A 27,225-nucleotide genomic window follows, 5' to 3' on the forward strand; every position below is an offset into this window, starting at 1 on the left:
GGATTGCTGGTGTCTTTTGTCTGTCTCATAAATATGCAAGATTACAGGTACGTCTTGCTACTTCTACTTACACTTAGGTCACACTACACATACATGTACACGTTTATTTATACACACTCATCTGAGTTTTCTTTGATTTTATCTTAATAGTTCTTGGTCTTATTACTTTTCCTTTTATATCCATGGGGAAGTGGAATAAGAATCTTTCCTCCGTAAGCCATGCGTGTTGTAAAAGTCAACTAAAATGCCGGGAACAATGGGCTAGTAACCCCTTTTCCTGTAAAGATTACTAAAAAGAATAAGAAGAAGAAAATTGTCAAAGTGGGAAGTCTGAATGTGCGTGGATGTTGTGCAAATGATAAGAAAGAGATGATTGTGGATGTTATGAATGAGAAGAAACTGGATGTCCTGGCTTTAAGTGAAACAAAGCTGAAGGGAGTGGGAGAGTTTCAATGGAGAGGAATAAATGGGATTAGGTCAGGGGTTTCAAATAGAGTTAGAGCTAAAGAAGGAGTAGCAATAATGTTGAAGGATAAGCTATGGCAGGAAAAGAGGGACTACAAATGCATAAATTCAAGGATTATGTGGAGTAAAATAAAGATTGGATGTGAAAAGTGGGTTATAGTAAGCGTGTATGCACCTGGAGAAGAAAGAAGTGTAGAGGAGAGAGAGAGATTCTGGGAAATGTTGAGTGAATGCGTGGGGAGTTTTGAATCAAGTGTGAGAGTAATGGTGGTTGGGGATTTCAATGCTAAAGTGGGGAAAAATGTTATGGAGGGAGTAGTAGGTAAATTTGGGGTGCCAGGGGTAAATGTAAATGGGGAGCCTTTAATTGAGCTATGTGTAGAAAGAAATTTGGTAATAAGTAATACATATTTTATGAAAAAGAGGATAAATAAATATACAAGGTATGATGTAGCACGTAATGAAAGTAGTTTGTTAGATTATGTATTGATGGATAAAAGGTTGATGGGTAGGCTCCAGGATGTACATGTTTATAGAGGGGCAACTGATATGTCAGATCATTATTTAGTTGTAGCTACAGTTAGAGTAAGAGGTAGATGGGAAAAGAGGAAGGTGGCAACAACAAGTAAGAGGGAGGTGAAAGTGTATAAACTAAGGGAGGAGGAAGTTCAGGCGAGATATAAGCGACTATTGGCAGAAAGGTGGGCTAGTGCAAAGATGAGTAGTGGGGGGGTTGAAGAGGGTTGGAATAATTTTAAAAATGCAGTATTAGAATGTGGGGCAGAAGTTTGTGGTTATAGGAGGGTGGGGGCAGGAGGAAAGAGGAGTGATTGGTGGAATGATGAAGTAAAGGGTGTGATAAAAGAGAAAAAGGTAGCTTATGAGAGGTTTTTACAAAGCAGAAGTGTTATAAGAAGAGCAGAGTATATGGAGAGTAAAAGAAAGGTGAAGAGAGTGGTGAGAGAGTGCAAAAGGAGAGCAGATGAAAGAGTGGGAGAGGCACTGTCAAGAAATTTTAATGAAAATAAGAAAAAATTTTGGAGTGAGTTAAACAAGTTAAGAAAGCCTAGGGAAAGTATGGATTTGTCCATTAAAAACAGAGTAGGGGAGTTAGTAGATGGGGAGAGGGAGGTATTAGGTAGATGGTGAGAATATTTTGAGGAACTTTTAAATGTTGAGGAAGAAAGGGAGGCGGTAATTTCATGCACTGGCCAGGGAGGTATACCATCTTTTAGGAGTGAAGAAGAGCGAAATGTAAGTGTGGTGGAGGTACGTGAGGCATTACGTAGAATGAAAGGGGGTAAAGCAGCTGGAACTGATGGGATCATGACAGAAATGTTAAAAGCAGGGGGGGATATAGTGTTGGAGTGGTTGGTACTTTTGTTTAATAAATGTATGAAAGAGGGGAAGGTACCTAGGGATTGGCAGAGAGCATGTATAGTCCCTTTATATAAAGGGAAAGGGGACAAAAGAGATTGTAAAAATTATAGAGGAATAAGTTTACTGAGTATACCAGGAAAAGTATACGGTAGAGTTATAATTGAAAGAATTAGAGGTAAGACAGAATGTAGAATTGCGGATGAGCAAGGAGGCTTCAGAGTAGGTAGGGGATGTGTAGATCAAGTGTTTACATTGAAGCATATATGTGAACAGTATTTAGATAAAGGTAGGGAAGTTTTTATTGCATTTATGGATTTAGAAATGGCATATGATAGAGTGGATAGAGGAGCAATGTGGCAGATGTTGCAAGTTTATGGAATAGGTGGTAAGTTATTAAATGCTGTAAAGAGCTTTTATGAGGATAGTGAGGCTCAGGTTAGGGTTTGTAGAAGAGAGGGAGAATACTTCCCGGTAAAAGTAGGTCTTAGACAGGGATGTGTAATGTCACCATGGTTGTTTAATATATTTATAGATGGGGTTGTAAAAGAAGTAAATGCTAGGGTGTTCAGGAGAGGGGTGGGATTAAATTATGGGGAATCAAATTCAAAATGGGAATTGACACAGTTACTTTTTGCAGATGATACTGTGCTTATGGGAGATTCTAAAGAAAAATTGCAAAGGTTAGTGGATGAGTTTGAGATCCACCAGGCCTCCTGGTGGATCAGAGCCTGATCAACCAGGCTGTTGCTGCTGGCTGCACGCAAACCAACGTATGAGCCACAGCCCGGCTGGTCAGGAACCAACTTTAGGTGCTTGTCCAGTGCCAGCTTGAAGACTGCCAGGGGTCTGTTGGTAATCCCCCTTACGTATGCTGGGAGGCAGTTGAACAGTCTCAGGCCCCTGACACTTATTGTATGGTCTCTTAACGTGCTAGTGACACCCCTGCTTTTCATTGGGGGGATGGTGCATCGTCTGCCAAGTCTTTTGCTTTCGTAGTGAGTGATTTTCGTGCGCAAGTTCGGTACTAGTCCCTCTAGGATTTTCCAGGTGTATATAATCATGTATCTCTCCCGCCTGCATTCCAGGGAATACAGTTTTAGGAACCTCAAGCGCTCCCAGTAATTGAGGTGTTTTATCTCCGTTATGCGTGCCGTGAAGGTTCTCTGTACATTTTCTAGGTCAGCAATTTCACCTGCCTTGAAAGGTGCTGTTAGTGTGCAGCAATATTCCAGCCTAGATAGAACAAGTGACCTGAAGAGTGTCATCATGGGCTTTGCCTCCCTAGTTTTGAAGGTTCTCTTTATCCATCCTGTCATTTTTCTAGCAGATGCGATTGATACAATGTTATGGTCCTTGAAGGTGAGATCCTCCGACATGATCACTCCCAGGTCTTTGACGTTGGTGTTTCGCTCTATTTTGTTGCCAGAATTTGTTTTGTACTCTGATGAAGATTTAATTTCCTCGTGTTTACCATATCTGAGTAATTGAAATTTCTCATCGTTGAACTTCATATTGTTTTCTGCAGCCCACTAAAAGATTTGGTTGATGTCCGCCTGGAGCCTTGCAGTGTCTGCAATGGAAGACACTGTCATGCAGATTCGGGTGTCATCTGCAAAGGCTTTTCACCGTAGCTGCCTCGGACTTTACTCTGTTGACGACTACTCTCTGTGTTCTGTTAGTGAGAAAATTATAGATCCATCGACCGACTTTTCCTGTTATTCCTTTAGCACGCATTTTGTGCGCTATTACGCCATGGTCACACTTTTCGAAGGCTTTTGCAAAGTCTGTATATATTACATCTGCATTCTTTTTGTCTTCTAGTGCATTTAGGACCTTGTCATAGTGATCCAATAGTTGAGACAGACAGGAGTGACCTGTTCTAAACCCATGTTGCCCTGGGTTGTGTAACTGATGGGTTTCTAGATGGGTGGTGATCTTGCTTCTTAGGACCCTTTCAAAGATTTTTATGATATGGGATGTTAGTGCTATTGGTCTGTAGTTCTTTGCTGTTGCTATACTGCCCCCTTTGTGGAGTGGGGCTATGTCTGTTGTTTTTAGTAACTGTGGGACGACCCCCGTGTCCATGCTCCCGCTCCATAGGATGGAAAAGGCTCGTGATAGGGTCTTCTTGCAGTTCTTGATGAACACGGAGTTCCATGAGTCTGGCCCTGGGGCAGAGTGCATGGGCATGTCATTTATCGCCTGTTCGAAGTCATTTGGCGTCAAGATAACTTCGGATAGGCTCGTGTTAATCAAATTTTGTGGCTCTCTCATAAAAAATTCATTTTGATCTTCGACTCTCAGTCTGGTTAGCGGCTTGCTAAAAACTGAGTCATATTGGGAGTTGAGTAGCTCACTCATTTCCTTGCTGTCATCTGTGTAGGACCCATCTTGTTTAAGTAGGGGCCCAATACCGGACGTTGTTCTCGACTTTGATTTGGCATAGGAGAAGAAATACTTTGGGTTTCTTTTGATTTCATTTATGGCTTTTAGTTCTTCCTGCGATTCCTGACTCCTATAAGATTCCTTTAGCTTAAGATCGATGCTTGCTATTTCTCTGACCAGTGTCTCCCTACGTATTTCAGATATATTGACCTCTTTTAGCCACTCTGTTATTCTTTTCCGTCGCCTGTAAAGGGAGCGCCTGTCTCTTTCTATTTTACATCTACTCCTCCTTTTTCTTAGAGGAATAAGCCTTGTGCATACATCGAGTGCCACCAAGTTAATCTGTTCTAGGCTTAAGTTGGGGTCTGCGTTGCTTAGTATATCTTCCCAGCTTATATCGGTTAGGACTTGGTTTACTTGGTCCCACTTTATGTTTTTGTTATTGAAGTTGAATTTGGTGAATGCTCCCTCGTGACTAGTCTCCTTATGTCGGTCTGGGGCTCCACGCATACATGTCTGAACCTCAATTATGTTGTGATCTGAGTATATTGTTTTTGATATGGTGACATTTCTTATCAGATCATCATTGTTAGTGAAGATGAGGTCTAGTGTATTCTCCGGTCTAGTAGGCTCTATTATTTGCTGGTTTAAATTGAATTTTGTGCAGAGATTTAAAAGCTCATGTGAGTGTGAGTTTTCATCAGAGCTGCCTCCTGGTGTTATTACTGCAACAATATTATTTGCTATATTCCTCCATTTTAGGTGCCTTAAGTTGAAATCCCCCAGGAGCAAGATGTTGGGTGCAGGAGCTGGAAGATTTTCCAGACAGTGGTCAATTTTTAACAGCTGTTCCTGGAATTGCTGGGATGTTGCATCCGGAGGCTTGTAGACTACCACAATGACTAGGTTTTGGTTCTCGACCTTTACTGCTAAAACTTCCACTACATCATTTGAGGCATTAAGCAGTTCTGTGCAAACAAGTGACTCTGCAATGTACAGGCCAACCCCCACCCTTTTGCCTGTTCACTCTGTCACATCTGTATAGGTTGTAACCTGGGATCCATATTTCGTTGTCCAAGTGATCCTTTATGTGGGTCTCAGTGAAAGCCGCGAACATTGCCTTTGCCTCTGCAAGCAGTCCACGGATGAAAGGTATTTTGTTGTTTGTTGCTGGCTTTAGACCCTGTATATTTGCAAAGAAGAATGTCATCGGACTGGTGGTATTGTTGGTACTGGGGGGGATTTTTTTTTCGGCATTAGTATCTGTATCTGTTGGTTTGGAGTGGAGGCCATCGACTGTGGTTCCACTCCAGGAATGACTGGATTTGGTGTACGATTTCTGCCATTTCCTGCCAGTTTTTTTTCCTTCCTGGCACTAAAAATCCTCTCCCTCTTGAGTGGCTGTGGCTACCCAGGTTTTCCCATGGCCTGGATGTTTTGTATCTTTTTGTCCCCTTTAGATGGTGTGCCTGGCAATTTAAGTTATAGCACAGTCTTTCCTGTACTGAAGAGGTACACAGTTCAGGGTGAAAAAGCTTACAGGAAGGGAGTTTGCATTTTCCTGTTGTCATATGGGCATGGCATTTTCTATATCATTTAGGACATGATTTACTTGGTCCCACTTTATGTTCTTGTAATTGAAGCTGAATTTGGTGAATGCTCCCTCGTGACTAATCTCATTTTGTCGGTCTGGGGCTCTGCGCATACGTGTCTGAACCTCGATTATGTTGTGATCTGAGTATATTGTTTTGGTATGGTGACGTTTCGTATCAGATCATCATTGTTAGTGAAGATGAGGTCTAGTATATTCTCCAGTCTAGTAGGCTCTATTATTTGCTGGTTTAAGTTGAATTTTGTGCAGAGATTTAAAAGCTCGTGTGTGTGTGAGCTCTCGTCAGAGCTGCCTCCTGGTGTTATCACTGCAACAACATTTTTTGCTATATTCCTCCATTTTAGGTGCCTCAAGTTGAAATCCCCCAGGAGCAAGTTGTTTGGGGCAGGAGCTGGCAGATTTTCCAGACAGTGGTCACTACCAGCTTGCTGAAGGGTTCACCTGGTGGTGAAATAGGCTAAAGGGGAACAGGTTTAATGCTTTGATTAGGTTTCCCTATAATTTGGCAGACATGACAGGTCTTTATATAATCTCCTACCATCTCCCACAGCTGAGGCCAGAAGAAGTGCCTGGAAACCCTGGATACTGTTTTAGCAATACCTAGGTGTCCACCTAGAGGTGTGTCATGCACTAAGAACATGGTTTCTATAAGGCTCAGGCACCACGAACTGGTGACAAAAACTTGGCTCTCCTTCTACTGGTACTGCAACCATAGGTGCCTTCTTCATTAGTATACCTTTCCTGAAATAGAAGCATTTGCTTAAACGTAAAGATTCCTCCTCAGTTACAGCTGAGGCTCTGATCGACTTAAGAGTGTCATCACACCCCTGTGCAGCAATTAGCTGCATCATAGTAGGCCCAGTCTCCCTCATACTACTTCCCTGATCCCTGCACTGATTAGGCTCAACTCGGGTTGTGGTATCCTTTTCTTCAGTTGACTGCAGTTCAACATCACAAAATAGAGTTTCCAAACCTAAGTCCTCGCCATCCTCATGAGAAATATAAGGATTACCCTTGGTAGCCTGGTCACGAGACATACTTCCTGTGATGGCACCAACAGGGAAAAGGTCTGGCAGGGTCTCCCTAGCCTTCTCCCAAACTTTGGGCTCTGGTTCCCCCCATACTAGTGGTTCCTCACTGTCTAACAGACCCATAACGTTGTTCCCCAATAAGAGGTTAACCCCTTCGAAGGGAATTTCATCTGAAATACCTACAGGGAGATAGCCAACTTGGTATGCAGATTCTACCCATAATTTGTGTACAGGTGTTCTTATGGGTGAACCTGTAATACCCTTCAATAATATATCTACTCCAGTATAGGTATCCTTATATACTGGCAGCAATCCAGCACATAGCTACGAGTAGGTGCTACATCCATCTCTCAAGGACAGTATGTTCTCAACCCTACCCACATCCTTATGCAAGGCAACTGTGGACTTACTAGAAAATACCTGCATCCTGGGGTCTAGACCCAAAGGTTCCTCCTCACCTTGCTTTGAAGACCTAATACAGGCAACTGGGCGTGTCTCTGCAGTTAGGGTCCTCTGGGGTGGTTCCTCCCTTTCCTGATCTCGCCGTCTTGACCAGCAAAACTTTTGTGTGTGTCCAGCTTTGTTACAGTAGTAACAGGCATAACTCTTAAAGGTATTTTTACCATTTGGTGTAGGACTGGTACTGTTTACCTGAGGACCTAAAACATTATCTGATAATCTAGGTAAGCTTTGAGCTCCAGCTGACTTACCTTTTCCTTCTATTTTAGAGGGTGCTTCAGTCTTTGTTTGTCCCTGAAAATTCTTGTCCCACTTACCTTTATGACCATAGGATTTTGAATAAGGCTTAGAAGGAGTGAGGAAATTTTCAGAAGGAGCATGACTGTTTTTACTTACCAGCTTCCTGTGGGGCAAGAATCTGTCACCCAAATCCAGTGCTTCTGAAAGATTATCCAGGTTTTTGTCCTCCAAATATTCTCTGAGGTCAACAGGGATTGCACTGTACAATTCCTCATGAACCATCAGATCTACTAATTTGTCATAGTCTTTATTAACTCCTTTATAACAAACCCATTTCTTAAAAAGGAACAGTTTCTCATTCCCAAACTTAGTTAAGGTCTGTCCATCCCAAAATTTTTAATTTCTGAACTTTTGTCTATATTTCTCAGGTATCATTTGGTATGCAAGCAATACTTCCTCCTTAATTTTATCATAATCAGAAAAATTTTCCCTTCCAGAGTCTCTACTCTCTGGAATCCTTTACCCACAAGTTGTGTGCGAACTAGGGTAGCCCACTTCTGTTTGGGCCATCCTTGCTCCAAAGCAGTCTTCTCAAAAAATGAAAAATATCTATCTGGGTCACTCTCTGTAAACTTAGGGACAAAATTTGCAGCTTTAGTTATGTTAAAATACTGCTCAGGCTCTTGTTCTGAACCTCCTAACCTTTGACGTTCTTCCTCCTTAGCTTTCATTAATTTCATTTCAGCCTCTAGCACAGCTAATTTAAGTCTCATCCTCTCCATTTCCATATCACCTGGAGTAGGTGATCCCTCATGTTCACTGTTAGCAGGCATGTTTACTGATGAATTATTACCTTCCTCCCTGAAGCCTGAAAAGTTTAAAGATTCAACTTCTGACATAGCTTTATCCTTAAACACTTGCTTCCCTCTTACAGTATCAGTGGACAAAGTTTTCCCAGAGGCAAATAAAATAACACAAGTTGAATGTAAACTATGCACATAGCACTTACCATAACCACAACAAAAATGTGTTACTCAACCTTTCTTCCACCTTAGGAGAAAAACAACCTGTGAACTAATATATGAAAACAACACTTCCACTGACACCACCTTGGTAAATCTTCTACCAGAAACATGCATCTGTTATTACCCCATACCAGCACATATAGTTCAAAGAATGTTTCGAGTTACTTTAGCAGGAAAATAACTCTCCTGGTCAAGCCCCCATGCTAGTTTATTTAAAATGTTTGCATCTCTTAGTGCATCAGTATCAATCTTTCTAATCCTGTAAACCTTAGTTGTTAAATGTACTTTGTGGTAGTCAGTGCAAATGCCCAGGGTGCCATCAAATTTATAGTCCCATAACAACCAGATAAAAACTTTTTTTACACAGGATTTGTCAGGGCAGATAGCAATACTGGAGTCTCGTGTGTTCTCTGCCGTGGGCCCAAATTGTATCCTGTCCTTCTTTTACTACATGGGAAATACAGAGGGTGAGACTTCTACTCTGTCTGTCTTCAGGAAAGCTGAGTCAGATGTGGTATGTACACCAAGTTTGTTGCTACTAGGAAGTTAAAAATGAAATTAACTGTTCTGACTGTACTGTCTCATTCACTACTTTATCATTAACCCATAAACGGTCCAAACGTACATATACGTTCACTACCCCAGTGCCCCGAATATTTTGAAAAATAAAAAAATAAATTTTTTAATGAAAATAAAGAGCACATTTTTCTAAGTGTTATAGGATTAAAATAAAAAATTAGGGTCAGTACTTACTGAGATATGAGGCTGCAAAGTTGGCGCTTAATGCTCACCTAACGGCAACATAGAGTCCTGCCGCTGGCAGAAGTGTTGCTGATTTTTATATTATTTTATATAATTTTTATGTTCTGATAATTACAATTTATTATAGTTCTTGTCATTTCATAACCAATCTTTGTTCTGACACTAATATTAGGTACTGAAATTGTACTCACATTGTCACAAACACATTGACAGGTGAACATTTACTCCTGCCTTGGTCATTTACTGTTGTCTAGGAATATATACAAAGTATTTATAGGTCCCAGCAATGTTTTGGATACACAGGAGTATAAAAAAAGAAGAAGAAGGAAGAAGGTGGAGGAAGAAGGAAGAAATTCCCTTGAAGCAGTGTGTAAGACAAGTGTTCAGTGACAAGCATACTGAAGGGCAGTGACAAGATCAGATATGAGATGACATTTGATAGGCTCCAGCGAGGGTGCAGAGATAAGATGAGATAGTGCAGAGATAAGAGGAGATAAGCTATGTCATTTGATGGGCACCAGCAAGGGTGCAGAGATAAGGGTGACATTTGATGAGCTCATATCTCTGATTATCTGTCTGCTTGTCTCTTTCCCTCTCTCTGCTTGTCTCTCTGTCTCAGAGAGAGCCACTGTGAACCAACAGGTATTCTTATGCATTATATCTACAAGCACAGTACATGTATAGCACTTTGGATTTTTTAGGTTATCCTTGGTAATTTATACTATGTATAATTGTATTTGTGTATACTTGTGAGACAGATAGAGACAGACAGATAGACAGAGACAGATACAGATAGACAGAGATAGACAGACAGAAATAGACAGAGACATACAGACCCTAAACTTGGGGTTAACATCACTTTCCTCTTAAAAGGGGAGTGTTTGCTCCACTGTTTGCTCCAGCTGGTGCTCAATATAACTGGCACTCCCACAAGGTACTAAGTGGTCCCAGATTTTCTTTAATATGGTGCACACCAAGTGTTAAGACCCATTCTATGCTGACCAGGCATCTCAGGCCAATCGTGCCAAATTTGGAGGCAGGAAAAATAAAACTTATATTTATGTTTGGGGCACTAGCGGTAAGAATGTATATATATGTTTGGACCGTTTACGGGTTAATAAGTGTATACTAGGTACAGTGGAACCTCTACCTGTGAGTTTAATCCATTCTATGACCTTGCTCACAACTGGATTTGCTCGTTTGCAGAGTCAATTTTTCTCATTTAAATTAATTGAAATGCAATTAATCCATTCCTGTGGAATTCTGTACTTCAATAATTTCAATAATATCAACTTTACGGCTTATTTATCTATCTCACTTGATCTAATATGACATAATAAACAATATAAATAACATAAAATCCTGATATATACTCTAAAATGAATAAAATATATAATTCATGTAGTGGTATGGGCAGTGTCGGCGGTGGACGACAGTTTGTTTTGAGACCGGACAAAATACTTCTTGAATAATTTCGCTAATATCATCTATACGGCTTATTTATCTATCACAGTTCATCTAATATGACATAACAAACAATATAAATAACACAGAAACCTGATATATACTCTAGAATGAATAAAATATGTCATTATACATGTGGTGGTGGCAGCAGCCGACGAGTGTTTGGAGACAGGACAAAGTACTCCTTGAATATTTTGCTATCATCAACTCTAGGGCTTATTTATCTATCACAGTTCATCTAATATGACATAACAAACAATATAAATAACATAAAAACCTGATATATACTCTAGAATGAATAAAATATGTCATTATGTAACAGGTGGAGGCAGCCACAACCGTTCCTTCTTTGTTGTGGTAAACACTGCCATCTAGTAGAGCTTCACTTTAGGAGGTTATTAGTAGAATATTCAAGAGGTTACTAGTAGAATTACAGTAAATCAACCATTCAAATCACATTATGAAGCTCTGTGTAGTCTGCAGTCAATCAAACAAACGGGCTTCCGCATGGATAAATTGCCATTTTTGTGAAAATTGGTGTCACGCCCCTTGTGCAGATATCCAAGAACTATCTACAAGCAGTATTAAATCAGGGAAGTGTTTTTGGGTATGCCCAAATGAGATCAATCTGTGGACTAAAATCACATTGGTATTAAAAGAGGATAACATCAAAGCAGCCTTCATAGAAAACCTGGAAGCATTCTATAACAAATGGGAAAATAAAAAGTCTGGGCTGGATGGTATCGCCCTTGGTGCTGGCCATGTAGTCAGAAACTGTAAGGCTGGAGGTGCTGCCCCGGTAGTCAATAAATGTGGGGCTGATAATGCTGTCCAGGGAGACAGTAATGGTGAAGCTGGAGGTGCTGTCCTGGTAGACAGTAATGGTGAGGATGGAGGTGCTGTCCAGGTAGTCAGTAAATGTACGCAGGAGGGAATGCATATAAATGACCTCGAGGGAGACAGGAGCTGTAGTGAGGAAACAAGTGTAGTCAAAGACAAGATAAAACCAATATTACAAACTAGTAATACCACAGGAGATAGCAAACAAGGGGACTCCACTAGCATTAGTGAGGATACATTACCAAAAATAACTGGTGAGAGCCCCATTGTTAGTGCTACTGAGGATAGGAATGAGACAGGTAAACATGCACCAACAGGGAATACAGTCACAGAAACTCAAGGCAAATGGAAACCAAGCCTGTGCACATACTATGCACTTGGTATCTGCAAGCATGGGAAATCTGGAAAAACAGATGGGATGTGCAACTTTGACCACCCTAGAAAATGCCATGCCCATATGACAACAGGAAAATGCAAACTCCCTTCCTGTAAGCTTTTTTACCCTGAAATGTGTTCCTCTTCAGTACAGAAAAGACTGTACTATAACTTAAATTGCCAGGCACACCATCTAAAGGGGACAAAAAGATACAAAACATCCAGACCATGGGAAAACCTGGGTAGCCACAGCCACTCAAGAGAGAGAGGTTTTTTAGTGCCAGGAAGAAAAAAAAACTGGCAGGAAATGGCAGAAATTATACACCAAATCCAGTCATTCCTGGAGTGGAACCATAGTCGATGGCCTCCACTCCAAACAAACAGATACAGATACTAATGCCGGAAAAAAAGTCCCACCCAGTACCACCAATACCACCAGTCCGATGACATTCTTCTTTGCAAATATACAGGGTCTAAAGCCAGCAACGAACAACAAAATACCTTTCATCCGTGGACTGCTTGCAGAGGCAAATGCAATGTTCACGGCTTTCACAGAGACCCACATAAAGGATCACTTGGACAACGAAATATGGATCCCAGGTTACAACCTATACGCGACAGAGTGAACAGGCAAAACGGGAAGGGTTGGCCTGTACATTGCAGAGTCACTTGTTTGCACAGAACTGCTTAATGCCTCAAATGATATAGTGGAAGTTTTAGCAGTAAAGATCGAGAACCAAAACCTAGTCATTGTGGTAGTCTACAAGCCTCCGGATGCAACGTCCCAGCAATTCCAGGAACAGCTGTTTAAAATTGACCACTGTCTGGAAAATCTGCCAGCTCCTGCCCCAAACATCTTGCTCCTGGGGGATTTCAACTTATGGCACCTAAAATGGAGGAATTTAGCAAATAATGTTGTTGCATTGATAACACCAGGAGGCAGCTCTGACGAAAACTCACACACACACGAGCTTTTAAATCTCTGCACAAAATTCAACTGAAACCAGCAAATAATAGAGCCTACTAGACTGGAGAATACACTAGACCTCATCTTCACTAACAATGATGATCTGATACAAAATGTCACCATATCAAAAACAATATACTATTCAGATCACAACATAATCGAGGTTCAGACATGTATACGCGGAGCCACAGACCAACATAATGAGATTAGTCACGAGGGAGCCTTCACCAAATTCAACTTCAATAACAAGAACATAAACTGGGACCAAGTAAACCAAGTCCTAAACGATATAAGCTGGGAAGATACACTAAGCAATACAGACCCCAACTTATGCCTAGAACAGATTAACTCGGTGGCACTCGATGTGTGCTCAAGGCTTATTCCTTTAAGAAAAAGGAGGAGTAGATGTAAAATAAAAAGAGACAGGCACTCCCTTTACAGGCAATGGAAAAGAATAACAGAGCGGCTAAAAGAGGCCAATATATCTGAAATGCACAGGGAGTCACTGGTCAGAGAAATAGCAAACATCGAACTTTGCTAAAGGAATCTTATAGGAGTCAGGAATCGTGGGAAGAACTAAAAGCCATAAATGAAATCGAAAGAAACCCAAAGTATTTCTTTTCCTATGCCAAATCAAAGTTGAGAACAACGTCCAGTATTGGGCCCCTACTTAAACAAGATGGGTCCTACACAGATGACAGCAAGGAAATGAGTGAGCTACTCAAGTCCCAATATGACTCAGTTTTTAGCAAGCCGCTAACCAGACTGAGAGTCGAAGATCAAAATGAATTTTTTATGAGAGAGCCACAGAATTTGGTTAACACAAGCCTATCTTATATTATCCTGACACCAAATGACTTCGAACAGGCGATAAATGACATGCCCATGCACTCTACCCAAGGGCCAGACTCAAGGAACTCTGTGTTCATCAAGAACTGCAAGAAGCCCCTATCACGAGCTTTTACCATCCTATGGAGAGGGAGCATGGACACGGGGGTCGTCCCACAGCTACTAAAAGCAACAGACATAGCCCCACTCCACAAAAGGGGCAGTAAAGCAATAGCAAAGAACTACAGACCGATAGCACTAACATCCCATATCATAAAAATCTTTGAAAGGGTCCTAAGAAGCAAGATTGCCACCCACCTAGAAACCGATCAGTTACACAACCCAGGGCAACATGGGTTTAGAGCAGGTCGCTCCTGTCTGTCTCAACTATTGGATCACTATTACAAGGTCCTACATACACTAGAACACAAAAAGAATGTAGATGTAATATATACAGACTTTGCAAAAGCCTTCGACAAGTGTGACCATGGCATAATAGTGCACAAAATGCGTGCTAAAGGAATAACAGGAAAAGTTGGTAGATGGATCTATAATTTCCTCACAAACAGAACACAAAGAGTAGTAGTCTACAGAGTAAAGTCCGAGGCGGCTACGGTGAAAAGCTCTGTTCCACAAGGCACAGTACTCGCTCCCATCTTGTTTCTCATCCTCATATCTGACATAGGCACGGATGTCAGCCACAGCACCATGTCTTCCTTTGCAGATGACACCTGAATCTGCATGACAGTGTCTTCCATTGCAGACACTGCAAGGCTCCAGGCGGACATCAACCAAATCTTTCAATGGGCTGCAGAAAACAATACGAAGTTCAACGATGAGAAATTTCAATTACTCCAATATGGTAAACACAAGGAAATTCAAATTCAAATTCGAAGTTTATTCTCTATAAGGATTACAATGCTGAGTTTACAGAAATTTGGTTGGTTATTGTGTGGTTTACATGTAGTAAAATAATGATTACAGAGTGTACCACTAGAACACCTAGCAAATTCCGGCCACAAAATAGAGCGAAAAACCAACGTCAAAGACCTGGGAGTGATCATGTCGAAGGATCTCATCTTCAAGGACCATAACATTATATCAATCACAGCTGCTAGAAAAATGACAGGATGGATAATGAGAACCTTCAAAACTAGGGATGCCAAGCCCATGATGACACTCTTTAGGTCGCTTGTTCTATCTAGGCTGGAATATTGCTGCACACTAACAGCACCTTTCAAGGCAGGTGAAACTGCTGACCTAGAAAATGTACAGAGAACCTTCACAGCGCACATAACGGAGATAAAACACCTCAATTACTGGGAGCGCTTAAAGTTCCTGAACCTGTATTCCCAGGAATGCAGGTGGGAGAGATACATGATTATATACACCTGGAAAATCCTAGAGGGACTAGTACCGAACTTGCACACGAAAATCACTCACAACGAAAGCAAAAGACTTGGTAGACGATGCAACATCCCCTCAATGAAAAGCAGGGGTGTCACTAGCACGTTAAGAGACAATACAATAAGTGTCAGGGGCCCGAGACTGTTCAACTGCCTCCCAGCATACCCTGGCAGTCTTCAAGCAGGCACTGGACAAGCACCTAAAGTCGGTACCTGACCAGCCAGGCTGTGGCTCGTACGTTGGATTGCGTTGACCCCCAGAACACTCTCCAGGTAAACTCCAGGTAGTGACAATCTTTTGAAGCCATCTGTTATTATAATTATTATTATGCAGTACATTATTATTATATATGTATTATTATTATTATTATATGTTTTATATTATTATTATTATTATTGTATTATATTATTATACTATTATTATTATTTTTTTTTTCAACAAGTCGGCCATGTCCCACCAAGGCAGGGTGACCCAAAAAGAAAGAAAATCCCCAAAAAGAAAATACTTTCATCATCATTCAACACTTTCACCTCATTCACACATAATCACTGTTTTTGCAGAATACAACAGTTTAGAAGTATATAAGTATAAAAATACACAATATATCCCTCCAAACTGCCAATATCTCAAACCCCTCCTTTAGAGCGCAGGCATTGTACTTCCCATTTCTAGGACTCAAGTCCGGTTATATAAAATAACCGGTTTCCCTGAATCCCTTCACTAAATATTACCCTGGTCACACTCCAACAGCTCGTCAGGTCCCAAATACCATTTGTCTCCATTCACTCCTATCTAACACGCTCACGCACACTTGCTGGAAGTCCTAACCCCTCGCCCACAACACCTCCTTTACCTCCTCCCTCCAACCTTTTTGAGGACAACCCCTACCCCGCCTTCCTTCCCCTACAGATTTATACACTCTCCATGTCATTCTACTTTGATCCATTCTCTCTAAATGACTGAACCACCTCAACAAACCCTCTTCAGCCCTCTGACTAATACTTTTCTTAACTCCACACCTTCTCCTAATTTCCACACTCCGAATTTTCTGCATAATATTTACACCACACATTGCCCTTAGACAGGACATCTCCACTGCCTCCTTGTTGCAGCATTTGCAGCCCAAGCTTCACATCCATATAAGAGTGTTGGTACTACTATACTTTCATACATTCCCTTCCTTGCCTCCATAGATAACATTTTTTGCCTCCACATATACCTCAATGCACCACTCACCTTTTTTCCTTCATCAATTCCATGATTAACCTCATCCTTCATAAATCCATCTGCTGACACGTCAACTCCCAAATATCTGAAAACATTCACTTCTCCCATACTCCTCCCCAATTTGATATCCAATTTTTCTTTATCTAAATCATTTGATACTCTCATCACCTTGGTAGGTAAGACAAATAGGCAACAGTTAGGCAACTTTATTCCGAAACATTTCGGAATAAAGTTGCCTATGTGTCTTACCTACCAGCCTGTCGGTATTGTATACCATTTTGATGTTCACTCTCATCACCTTACTCTTTTCTGTGTTCACTTTCAACTTTCTACCTTTACACACACTCCCAAATTTGTCCACTAACCTTTGCAGTTTTTCTTTAGAATCTCCCATAAGCACAGTATCATCAGCAAAAAGTAACTGTGTTACTTCCCATTTTGTATTTAATTCCCCATAATTTAATCCCACCCCTCTTCCGAACACCTTTTACAACCCCATCTATAAATATATTAAACAACCATGGTGACATTACACATCTCTGTCTAAGACCTACTGTTATCGGGAAATATTCTCCCTCTCTTCTACACACCCTAATCTGAGCCTCACTATCCTCATAAAAACTCTTTGCAGCATTTAGTAACTTACCACCTATTCCATATACTTGCAACATCTGCCACATTGCTTTCCTATTCACTCTATCATATGCCTTTTCTAAATCCATAAATGCAATAAAATCTTCCCTACCTTTATCTAAATACTGCTCACATATATGCTTCAAGATTGATGGACTGACCACATGCTTCAATGTAAACACTTGATCTACACATCCCCTATCCACTCTAAAACCTCCTTGCTCATCTGCAATTCTACATTCTGTCTTACCTCTAATTCTTTCAATAATAATCCTTCCGTACACTTTTCCTGGTATACTCAGTAAACTTGTTCCTCTATAATTTTTACAGTCTCTTTTGTCCCCCTTCCCTTTATATAAAGGGACTATACACATTCTCTGCCAATCCCTAGGTACCTTCCCCTCTTTCATACATTTATTAAACAAAAATACCAACCATTCTAACACTGTCCCCCCTGCTTTTAACATTTCTGTCATGATCCCGTCAGTTCCAGCTGCTTTATCCCCTTTCATTCTACGTAAGGCCTCACGCACCTCCCCCACACTCATATCTTGCTCTTCTTCACTCCTAAAAGATGGTATATCTCCCTGGCCAGTGCATGAAATTACCGCCTTCCTTTCTTTGTCGACATTTAAAAGTTCCTCAAAATATTCTCGCCGTCTACCCAAAACCTCCATCTCCCCATGTACTAACTCCCCTACTCTGTTTTTAACTGACAGCTCTATTTGCTCCCTAGGCTTTCTTAACTTGTTTAACTCACTCCAAAATTTTTTCATATTTTCATTAAAATTTCTTGACAGTACCTCTCCCACTCTATCATCTGCTCTCCTTTTGCCCTCTCTCACCACTCTCTTCATCTCTCTTTTACTCTCCATATATTCTACTCTTCTTATAACACTTCTGCTTTGTAAATACCTCTCATAAGCTACCTTTTTCTCTTTTATCACACCCTTTACTTCATCATTACACCAATCACTCCTCATTCCTCCTGCACCCACTCTCCTATAACCACAAACTTCTGCCCCACATTCTAATACTGTATTTTTTAAAACTATTCCAACCCTCTTCAACCCCTCCCCCCCCACTACTCATACCTGCACCCAGCGCACCTTTCTGCCAATAGTTGCTTATATTTCACCCGAACTTCCTCCTCCCTTAGTTTATACACTTTCACCTCCCTCTTGCTTCTTGCTGCCATTTTCCTCTTATCCCATCTACCTCTTACTCTGACTGTAGCTGCAACTAGATAATGATCCGATATATCAGTTGTCACTCTATAAACGTGTACATACATATTATTATTATTATTATTATTATTACAATATAAATAATTTGTAATTTTTATTCACACAAAAAATATAAGATTTACTGTTATGCCTTATTGCAATAATTGTATAAATAATGTCAGCCCATTCACGACTGCATATTGGAATGGACATTGACGTCATTTGTTTACTCTTGAACATAGTCAAACAAATGAGTATTTCTCCTTTGTTGAGCTCAATTTCAAGGTACTTTTTATTGTGAAAACAATCAAAATCATATCTATTTCTGTAATATATCTTCCATTCTATCAGACGAGACCAAAAAAAAAAAAACAAAAAAGAGAATACAACCATAAAAACCATATGAAAATACCACTAAGGGGTGGCTAATTGCCGAGAAGTGAATTCCATTATTTATGCTCCGATTTCTTTCATTTTTGGTGTACGTTAAGAAGCATCTTTCCATCATACATTGCCCAAGTTTCAATAAGATAGTACAGTACAACAAACAAATGAGATACAATTCCCTAGATCAAGAGCAAGAGCCCCTCACCAGCATCAAGGGACCTCCCTTGAGGTCTGCTTGTTTATGGAAATTTTGCTCACGTATGGAAGCAAAAAATCAACCCATCGACTGCTCATATTTGGAAAAACTCGCAAGTGGATGCACTCGCAAGTAGAGGTTCCACTGTACTCTATACACAGTATCAAAAATGGATATAGCAAGGCTCAATCATACCAGTCAGTTGAAATTAAGAGACTGGGCTAAGAACTAGAGCTCTTGTATCTTTCCCGTGATTCCCCATCTTTGCAAACCTAACTAAATACAGTAATGACAATGCAGTATTGTGTATGCATTTTTTTTTTCTAAAAAATTATGTGAACATGCAAAATTTATATATTTTTCTTTACTTTTATGGTCTGTATTACATTACTGAACATTTTAGCCGAGAATGGCTTCCTTGAAGTACACAGTTATGAAGCTGTGAAAAAAGGTACCTGAGATTTTGTCCTCATTAGTGTATTCATGGTGGCTGTCCTGTACACTTAATGTAACAGCAGTTTTATTGACATATTCTGGCTGTACCATTAAACACTTAAAAAATCATGCACTAACCAGGAAGATAGTTAAAGGCAGAAATTTATTTACTAACATGCTTTACAGTTTTACCTTTATGGTATGTGGTATTTTGAGTTTTGCCACATCAAAAAAGTGGTAAAGCAGACTGAAGTGGCACATATGAGTGAAGGTGTTTCTGTAATATTGCATGTTTATGTAGAAGTAAATGGATAGAGTAATCAGACATTTATACAGTACCTTATACAGTGTATATCTTTATAACTAAATGAACATAATATAAATAAAATAAAAAATGTGTATTTTCTATGTGTATTGAATACTGTATCTGTAGATATGCATGTGCAAAATGTATTGCGATACATAAGTAGATACATTGATGTTTATTTAGATTGAAATGATTGGTGCAATTGTTTTACAAATAAAGAATGTACTTTGTTGCATCTTAAGCTAAATCAGATTTAATTTTGTATATATAAACATTGTGGAGGATATTCCTGATGTTTGTGAGGATTACAATCAATGAAAACTTCAAGAATGACAAAAATTTTGAATGACAAAATGGTAATGCAGTGCAGTATAGTGTGTTAAGGACCAGTGATTGCAGAAGACTCTTTAAAGATATTTAAAAATATTTAATTGATTTCCAGAGGTCTGCCTGGAATGTATCCCTAATTTACAACATCAATTTCATGGAAAAATGTGCTCCATTGCAGATTTTCCCTTGCTTTATGGGGTTTTGTTTTGTGCGACAGCATTATTACTACTAACAATTCACTATATGTGGTATAAATTCACTCATGTAATCACACAAGCCTAGCACCCCTCTAAACTGCATTGCATTTAAATTAATAAGACTGACATGGGAAATGGACATGGGAAACCCAGTGAGCATACAGTGGTCCCTAGAGTTACAATATTAACCCATTTCAGATGATGTATCATACCTTAAAACTATTGTAACTCAAACCTCAAAATATGTAGTTTTATGTTAATTCATTCCTGTACCCTGGAAGTGTAGCTTATACTGTAGCTTGAACTTGCACACTCACAGATATAACTTGCAAGCACTGTATCTCCCGTCATTTGCTTCTCTTTTATCCACAGTAACAACAGTCTTTCTATCTGTGTTAATTTCTCTGTCTTTTTTCACTAACTTATAGCTTGTAAGTGGTCTAATTCAGACTAAAATGTCATTGTAAGCTTCTGTGTGTGTATTGTTCCCGTCATGGTATTGTACCTTTTTCTTCACTTACTTAGATTTGTCAGCCACTTCAATATCCTTTATAATGTCTTTTTTTCTGATAATAATAGAAAAGGTTGACTGTGGAAAGCCATACTCATTCACCAATGCACTAATTCTAACTTCTGAATCATATTTTTTCACAATTTCTTGTTTGATTTTTGGATAAATTGCCTGTTTACTGTGCACTTTAAGGGCCATGGTAACACAAAAGATGGTGTAATTAAATCACAAATGGGGTATCTTATCTTAAATTTTTCACCCAAATTCAAAACTAAATTCCTATATCAGGGCAAATCATAACTCAAAATTATTGTAACTTTAGCCCTTTGTAACTTAATTGACCACTGTATTTTGAACAAAATCATATGTTCAGTTTTCAATTTAAGTGTCTTGTGCAAAATCAAAAGAAAATGAACACTTCTCCAGATGAACCTAGCACCACCTTGTTTTTTAACAATATCTTTAAATTTCATTCTAAACTGATTTATACCGACAGTCATAAGAAATAATGACTAGAAGGAACACAGACTTGGGTGTAGGAAATCAAATGAGAATACTGTACATATTTTTAAACAAAATTCTATTATTAGTTTTCAAATGCACCAAGGCAAAAGGATATGGAACCCGAGCAGATGAAGTTGAGTTGTGCCAACACAGAGTCTGTATTAGGGGTGAAGAGGAGGAGGAAAGATAGTAGCAAGATATGCATTCACAGGTTCATAACATATGCACTTCAGTCTGGACAAAGATAACCTAGTTGGTGGTGGTAGAGGGAGGAGTGAGGGGTGAAAGGAAGGATTATGATTGAATTATGAATAACTTTTTTCTCATTTGCTTTTTTATCAGTTGCATTTACTTCTGGTATATGACTGGTTGGTACCTATTAAGCTCAAGTCTTGGGTAAAATGTTACAAACAAATTTTAATTTTTTTCCTCACTTTTACTTTGTATAGGGATTATGATTGACTTTTGGATTTCATTTCTTCTCAGTTTTTTTTTTTTTTTTGGCCTAAATTCATGTTTTTTATATGATCAGTTAGTAAACTCATGTATTTTGGTAAAGATTAGTAAAAAATGGAGGAATTTGCAGCCACAAAACAAATTTGTATACAGTGGACCCTCCCTTTTCATCAGTCTCCATTATCGCCGATTTCTGTTTTTGTCAACTTTTTTCATCAATATTTTGGTTCTGTTTTCGTCAATTTCCTCCATTTTCATCAATGGTATGGAACCTGTCCAGTGCCCAGCACACAGACAAAGCACCTTCCACATGCATTCTCAGGCACTGTCGCATTGTTTCTAAGTGGGCGAACATATCCTGCCAGGTCCTACGAAACATTTCGTAATAAACCATTGTTTTTGGCACTTGTTTATTGTGTGTGATGGTTAAATAAGCCACCATGGCCCCAAAGAAAGCTCCTAGTGCCAGTCCTTTAGTAAAGAAAGTGAGGAACACCATAGAAATGAAAAAAATAAATTGTCCAAAAATATGATAGCGGCATACGCATAGCCAAACTCGGCAGGATGTATGGGAAGGCGCCATCAGTGATCAGCTCCATTGTGGCAAAGAGAAAAGAAATCATGAAGCTGATGTTGCAAAAGGGGTGAATGCAATAACCAAACAGAGATCCCAAACAATTGAAGAATTGGAGAAATTGTTGTTGGTGTGGATCAGAGAAAAAGAGTTAGCAGAAGAGTGTTGTGCAGTAGATAATTTGTGAAAAGGCAAGGCAGTTGCATGATGATCTCATAAAGAAACTGCCTGAAACAAGTGCTGATATTGGTGAATTTAAGGCCAGCAAAGGCCGGTTCGAAAAATTTAAGAAGCAAAGCGGCATACACAGTGTTGTAAGGCATGGTGAGGATGGCAGTTCAGACAAACAAGTGGCTGAAAAATTCATGTGGGAATCTCAAGGTTATATAGAGGCTGAAAAATTCCAACCCCAACAAGTGTTCAATTGTGATGAAACAGGCCTGTTTTGGAAGAAAATGCCGAAGAGGACCTACATCATGCAGGAGGACAAGGCACTCCCAGGACACAAGCCTATGAAAGACAGGCTAACTCTCTTGTTGTGTGGTAATGCTAATGGGGATTTCAAAGTGAAGCCTTTATTGGTGTATCACTCTGAAAATCCCAAAGTGTTCAAGAAAAACAGTGTTGTCAAGAGTAAATTGTGTGTGATGTGGAAGGCTAACAGTAGGGAATGGGTCACAAGGGAAATTTTCCTGGAATGGTTCAATGAAATATTTGGCCCAAGTGTGAAGAAATACCTCCTGGATAATAAATTGCCACTCCAGTGCCTCCTGTTAATGGACAATGCTCCTGCTCATCCTCCAGACTTGGAAAACCAGTTGTCTAAGGAATTCAGTATTGTAACATTGAAGTTCTTGCCTCCTAACACCACTCCTCTCATCCAGCCCATGGACTAGCAGGTCATTGCAAACTTCAAAAAACTGTACACAAAAGCAATGTTTCAAAAGTGCTTTGACATAACCTCAGACTGTGAATTGACCCTAAGAGAGTTCTGGAAGAAGCACTTCAATATCTTCCACTGCATAAGCCTTATATTATAGATAAGGCTTGGCAGGGAGTGACTTCCAGGATGATGAACTCTGCTTGGGGAAAATTGTGGCCAGATTGTGTTCAAAAGAAGGATTTTGAAGGGTTTGAGGCTGACCCTGTCGACCCTACACCTGTTGTGCAATCAATTGTGACATTGGGGAATTCCATGGGGTTGGATGTGAGTGGCAAGGATATGGAAGAGTTGGTGGAGGACCACAATCAAGAGCTAACCACTAATGAGTTGCAAGAGCTTCATCTGCAACAGCAACAGACCACAGCTCAGGAAATTGCTTCAGAGGAGGAGGAAGAGAGATGGAAGAAGGTGTCTTCTTCAAAGATTAAGGAGATTTGTGCAATGTGGACTAAGATGCATTCATTTGTGGAGGAACATCACCCTGAGAAAGCTGTTGCAATCCATGCTGGTGACTTTTACAATGACAATGCCATGTCCCATTTTAGGCAAATCTTAAAGAGATGCTAGAAACAGACCTATCTGGACAGATATTTTGTGCAACAGGGGTCCAGTGACTCTCAAGCTGGTCCTAGTAGCATTAAAAAGCAAAGGAAGGAAGTGACCCCAAATAAGAACTTTATACCTACAGTCCTTATTGAGGGGGACTACCCTTCCAAAGAATAACCTCTTCCCTCTCCCCTCCTCCCTGTCTTCCATCCATCAAGAACAGCCTTCAGTAAAGGTGAGTGTCATGTTGAATGCTCTTTCTTTTGTGCATGTAAATTTATCTTTAAGGTAAAAAAAATTTTTTTTGTTAATACTTCTGAGTGTCTGGAACAGATTAATTGGATTTACATTATTTCTTATGGGGAAAATGGTTTCCGTTTTCACTGATTCATGTTTTTGCCGATCGCTCTGCAATGGATTAAGCACGAAACCCGAGGGTCCAGTGTATTTTACATTACATTGGGTTTGCTTCATGTGACATGGGAAAGGATTGCTATTTTTAAAGGACCTGCTATTTTTAAAGTTCAGTACCAAACAGTTGTATAAGGTGAAGATATTCTATTCAGTGCTGTCTAAGATTTTTAGATGAAAGTCTTTTTATTAATTACTGTTTATCTGTATTGCTGTTTGTATTTGTCTTTTAAGTGAAACACACTCTTCCACTCTAAGTAATTTGTTTTCCATTTCTCCTACAGTGTGCATTTTCCAGATAAGGCATAGTAATCTATCAAATGCTCATCTTGAAGGCCAAGGAAATTCATTTGTCTCACCCATTTCTTTCTTGTATGATCTCCATAACTCATAAAATTGTGGTATGTGAGAATTTTTGGTAATAAATGTAATGCTGTGTATTGGTCTGGTTCTCTCTGCTACAGGCACATGGTGGTCAACCTGAGCTGCTGTGGGAGAAGTCAGTAAACTCAAAACAATGGGTTAAGGACTATGTGAAGATTGGAAATAAAAAAGATTTTTCACTATATTTCAAGGCTATACATGGCCAAAAAAAGGTATGATATGTAATATTAAAATAAAATACCCTCTATTATGTATGATATTTACTTAGCTAATGCATTAGATATCCAAATAAAGTACAGTAGTGTATTGGATGTGAAGATAAATTCATTAAAAAGTGAATTGGAAACTTGAATATTTTATATTTTATTAATACATTTAATAGATGCCAATGTGAATGTACTGCATTTGAGCAGTATGAATGTATTGGAGTGATTGGAGACAAGTGACTAACATTTTGTTGGAGTGAAATGATGATGATATCTATGAAGAGATTCAGAGAGCCCAATTACATGGACTTTGAAGTGTAGAGGTTGGCAAGTACAGTGGCAACATTCTCAATGAGAAGCTGCATTTCAGAATTGTGATGTCAGTGCACTTTGGCATGACAGCTGATGAGTGTTTCCTTAATTTGTTCACTGCCCTGATGTATTAAGAAAAGAATACATCAAAACCATTAACAGTGTTTGTAATTAAGACTTTTGAGTATCATATATCACACTCTTCATGCTCAACTCCAACATCCATTTTCACACCTCTCTTCCTACCTTTTTTTACACCCCTCTGCCCATTTTTTTACACCTCTCTGTCCACACATTCTAGCCCACCTTCACTCATCCCTTCACCCATATGCCCTCAATCTCCTGCCCATATGCTTATATGCTGGAGGGAGTGGGGAGAGTGTTAAACCAATGCCTTCACACAAAACATCAGGCAACCACCTTTACTCAAGCCTTCACCTACCCTAGCCACCACCTTCAGTAGGCCCCAGTGACACTCATCCAAGGCCAAAGTTGACTCATCCCTGGCCCCCACCTCTGCACACCTTCACCTGTCTCCTACAATTGGCAGCATTTAAATGTCTTAATAGTTCTTTGATCCAGTGTGGTTATTTCAATTATTATTATTATAATCAGAGAAAGCACTAAACCGACAAGGGTCATACAGCACTGTGGGGCAGAATGTAGTGCAGAGGTTGTAATCAGCTAGGTGGAGAGATCAGAGGTGAGGGAAGAAAAGGGATGGAAGGGATGCTAAGTGCTATGTGTCAAAGTTCATATAATAAGGCAAGTTGCTGACAGAAAGTCAGAAAGTGTTTGTAAGTCAAAGGTGGGGTCGTCTGCAAGTAGAGAAGATAAAGTAAAAGTGGTAGGGTGGCAGCGTCATTGGAGGTAAATCCTGCGAGCTTACTGGTAAATTAGGCAATCGACAAAGAAGTGAAGAATCGAAACAGGGACCTGACAAGCCTCACAGAGAGGAACAGGGCGTCTATCCATGATATACCCATGGATAAGGCGTGTATGACCAGTGCAGAGCCAGGAGAGCACAGTCTTCCAAGAATGGCAACGGTGGTAGCAAGATAGCCACAAACCTAAAAGCAGTTTAATAGACCATAATTTGTTATGGGGTATGCCTGACCACCATTGTTGCCAAAGGCAGCGGAGACAGGCAGAGATGACTGGAAAATAGTTCCTGTATGGAATACCCCTATAAGAAACTGGGAGATCATGCACCGCTGACTGCGCAGCAGCATCTGCCTGCTTATTGCCATGCACACCAACGTGACCAGGGACCCAGCAGAAAACAACATCTTTATTCTTGCTAGCCACACTGCACAATCATTGTTGAATACAGAGGACTAATGGATGAGGTGAGTCGAATTGTTTAATGGCTTGTAAAGCACTGAGGGAATCTGAAATTATCATGAATGTCAGAGGAGACAAATATGTAATATGAAGAAGCATTATGAGGATGGCATACAATTCGGCAGTAAAAACACTAGCCGAGTTCAACAAGTGGCCTTGGACAACATCATCAGGGAAAACTGCCGTGAACCCAACACCATCAGCAGATTTAGAACCATCTGTATACAGAGCAATGGCATGAGCATGTGACCGGAAGTGTTTGAGAAAAAGAGAGCAAGTAGCAGGCTAAGTAAGAAAGTAAGAAAGCTTTGGTGCACGGTAGTGGGGAGGGGGCAGACATGAACTGTCGGAACTTCCCAAGGGGAAAGGGAAAGGGCAGACGCTAAGTGAATGTACAAGGGGGGCAACTGGAGAGAAGATCGGAGTGAGTGAACGCGAAGAGAAAACGGTAGTAGCAGGAGCGTTGAACAAACAATGGGTTCCTACTAATGTCTGAGACTAATCTATACGTGGAAGGAATATGAAGATCATGAATGCAGACAAAATAATGAAGACAATGAGCATCACAATGATCAGCCAGGGAAGGAACATTTGCTTCTGCATAGAGGCTTTCAACAAGGGATGAACGAAAGGCATAAAGGCACAGACAAAAATCTTGGTGGTGAATGGGATCTAACTTAGAAAAAGTTGCAGGAGTGGCCACAGAATAGACTTGGTCACCATAATCTAGCTTGAACAATACTAGGGTGGAATGCAAACAGAAGAGAGTGCAACAATCTGTTTCCCATGAATGATGTGCGAGAACCTTAAGGAGATTCAGCTGACCATGGCAAGTTGTCTTTAAAGAAGAAATGTG

General features: G+C 40.0%; 1 protein-coding gene across 1 annotated transcript in view; it reads left to right on the top strand.

The window, feature by feature from the left end:
• The window catches only part of LOC128698663 (MAM and LDL-receptor class A domain-containing protein 2-like), a 382,606-nt gene that overhangs the window by 279,855 nt on the left and 75,526 nt on the right, over positions 1–27,225 (top strand). Inside the window, exons 46-47 of the mRNA XM_070084850.1 lie at positions 8,965–9,111; positions 24,588–24,719. Coding sequence (XP_069940951.1) covers positions 8,965–9,111; positions 24,588–24,719 — 279 coding nt within the window. The remainder of the gene's footprint in view (positions 1–8,964; positions 9,112–24,587; positions 24,720–27,225) is intronic.

The sequence above is a fragment of the Cherax quadricarinatus genome, chromosome 14, assembly GCF_038502225.1.
Source record: "Cherax quadricarinatus isolate ZL_2023a chromosome 14, ASM3850222v1, whole genome shotgun sequence".
In the NCBI taxonomy this organism is placed as follows: Eukaryota; Metazoa; Arthropoda; class Malacostraca; order Decapoda; family Parastacidae; genus Cherax; species Cherax quadricarinatus.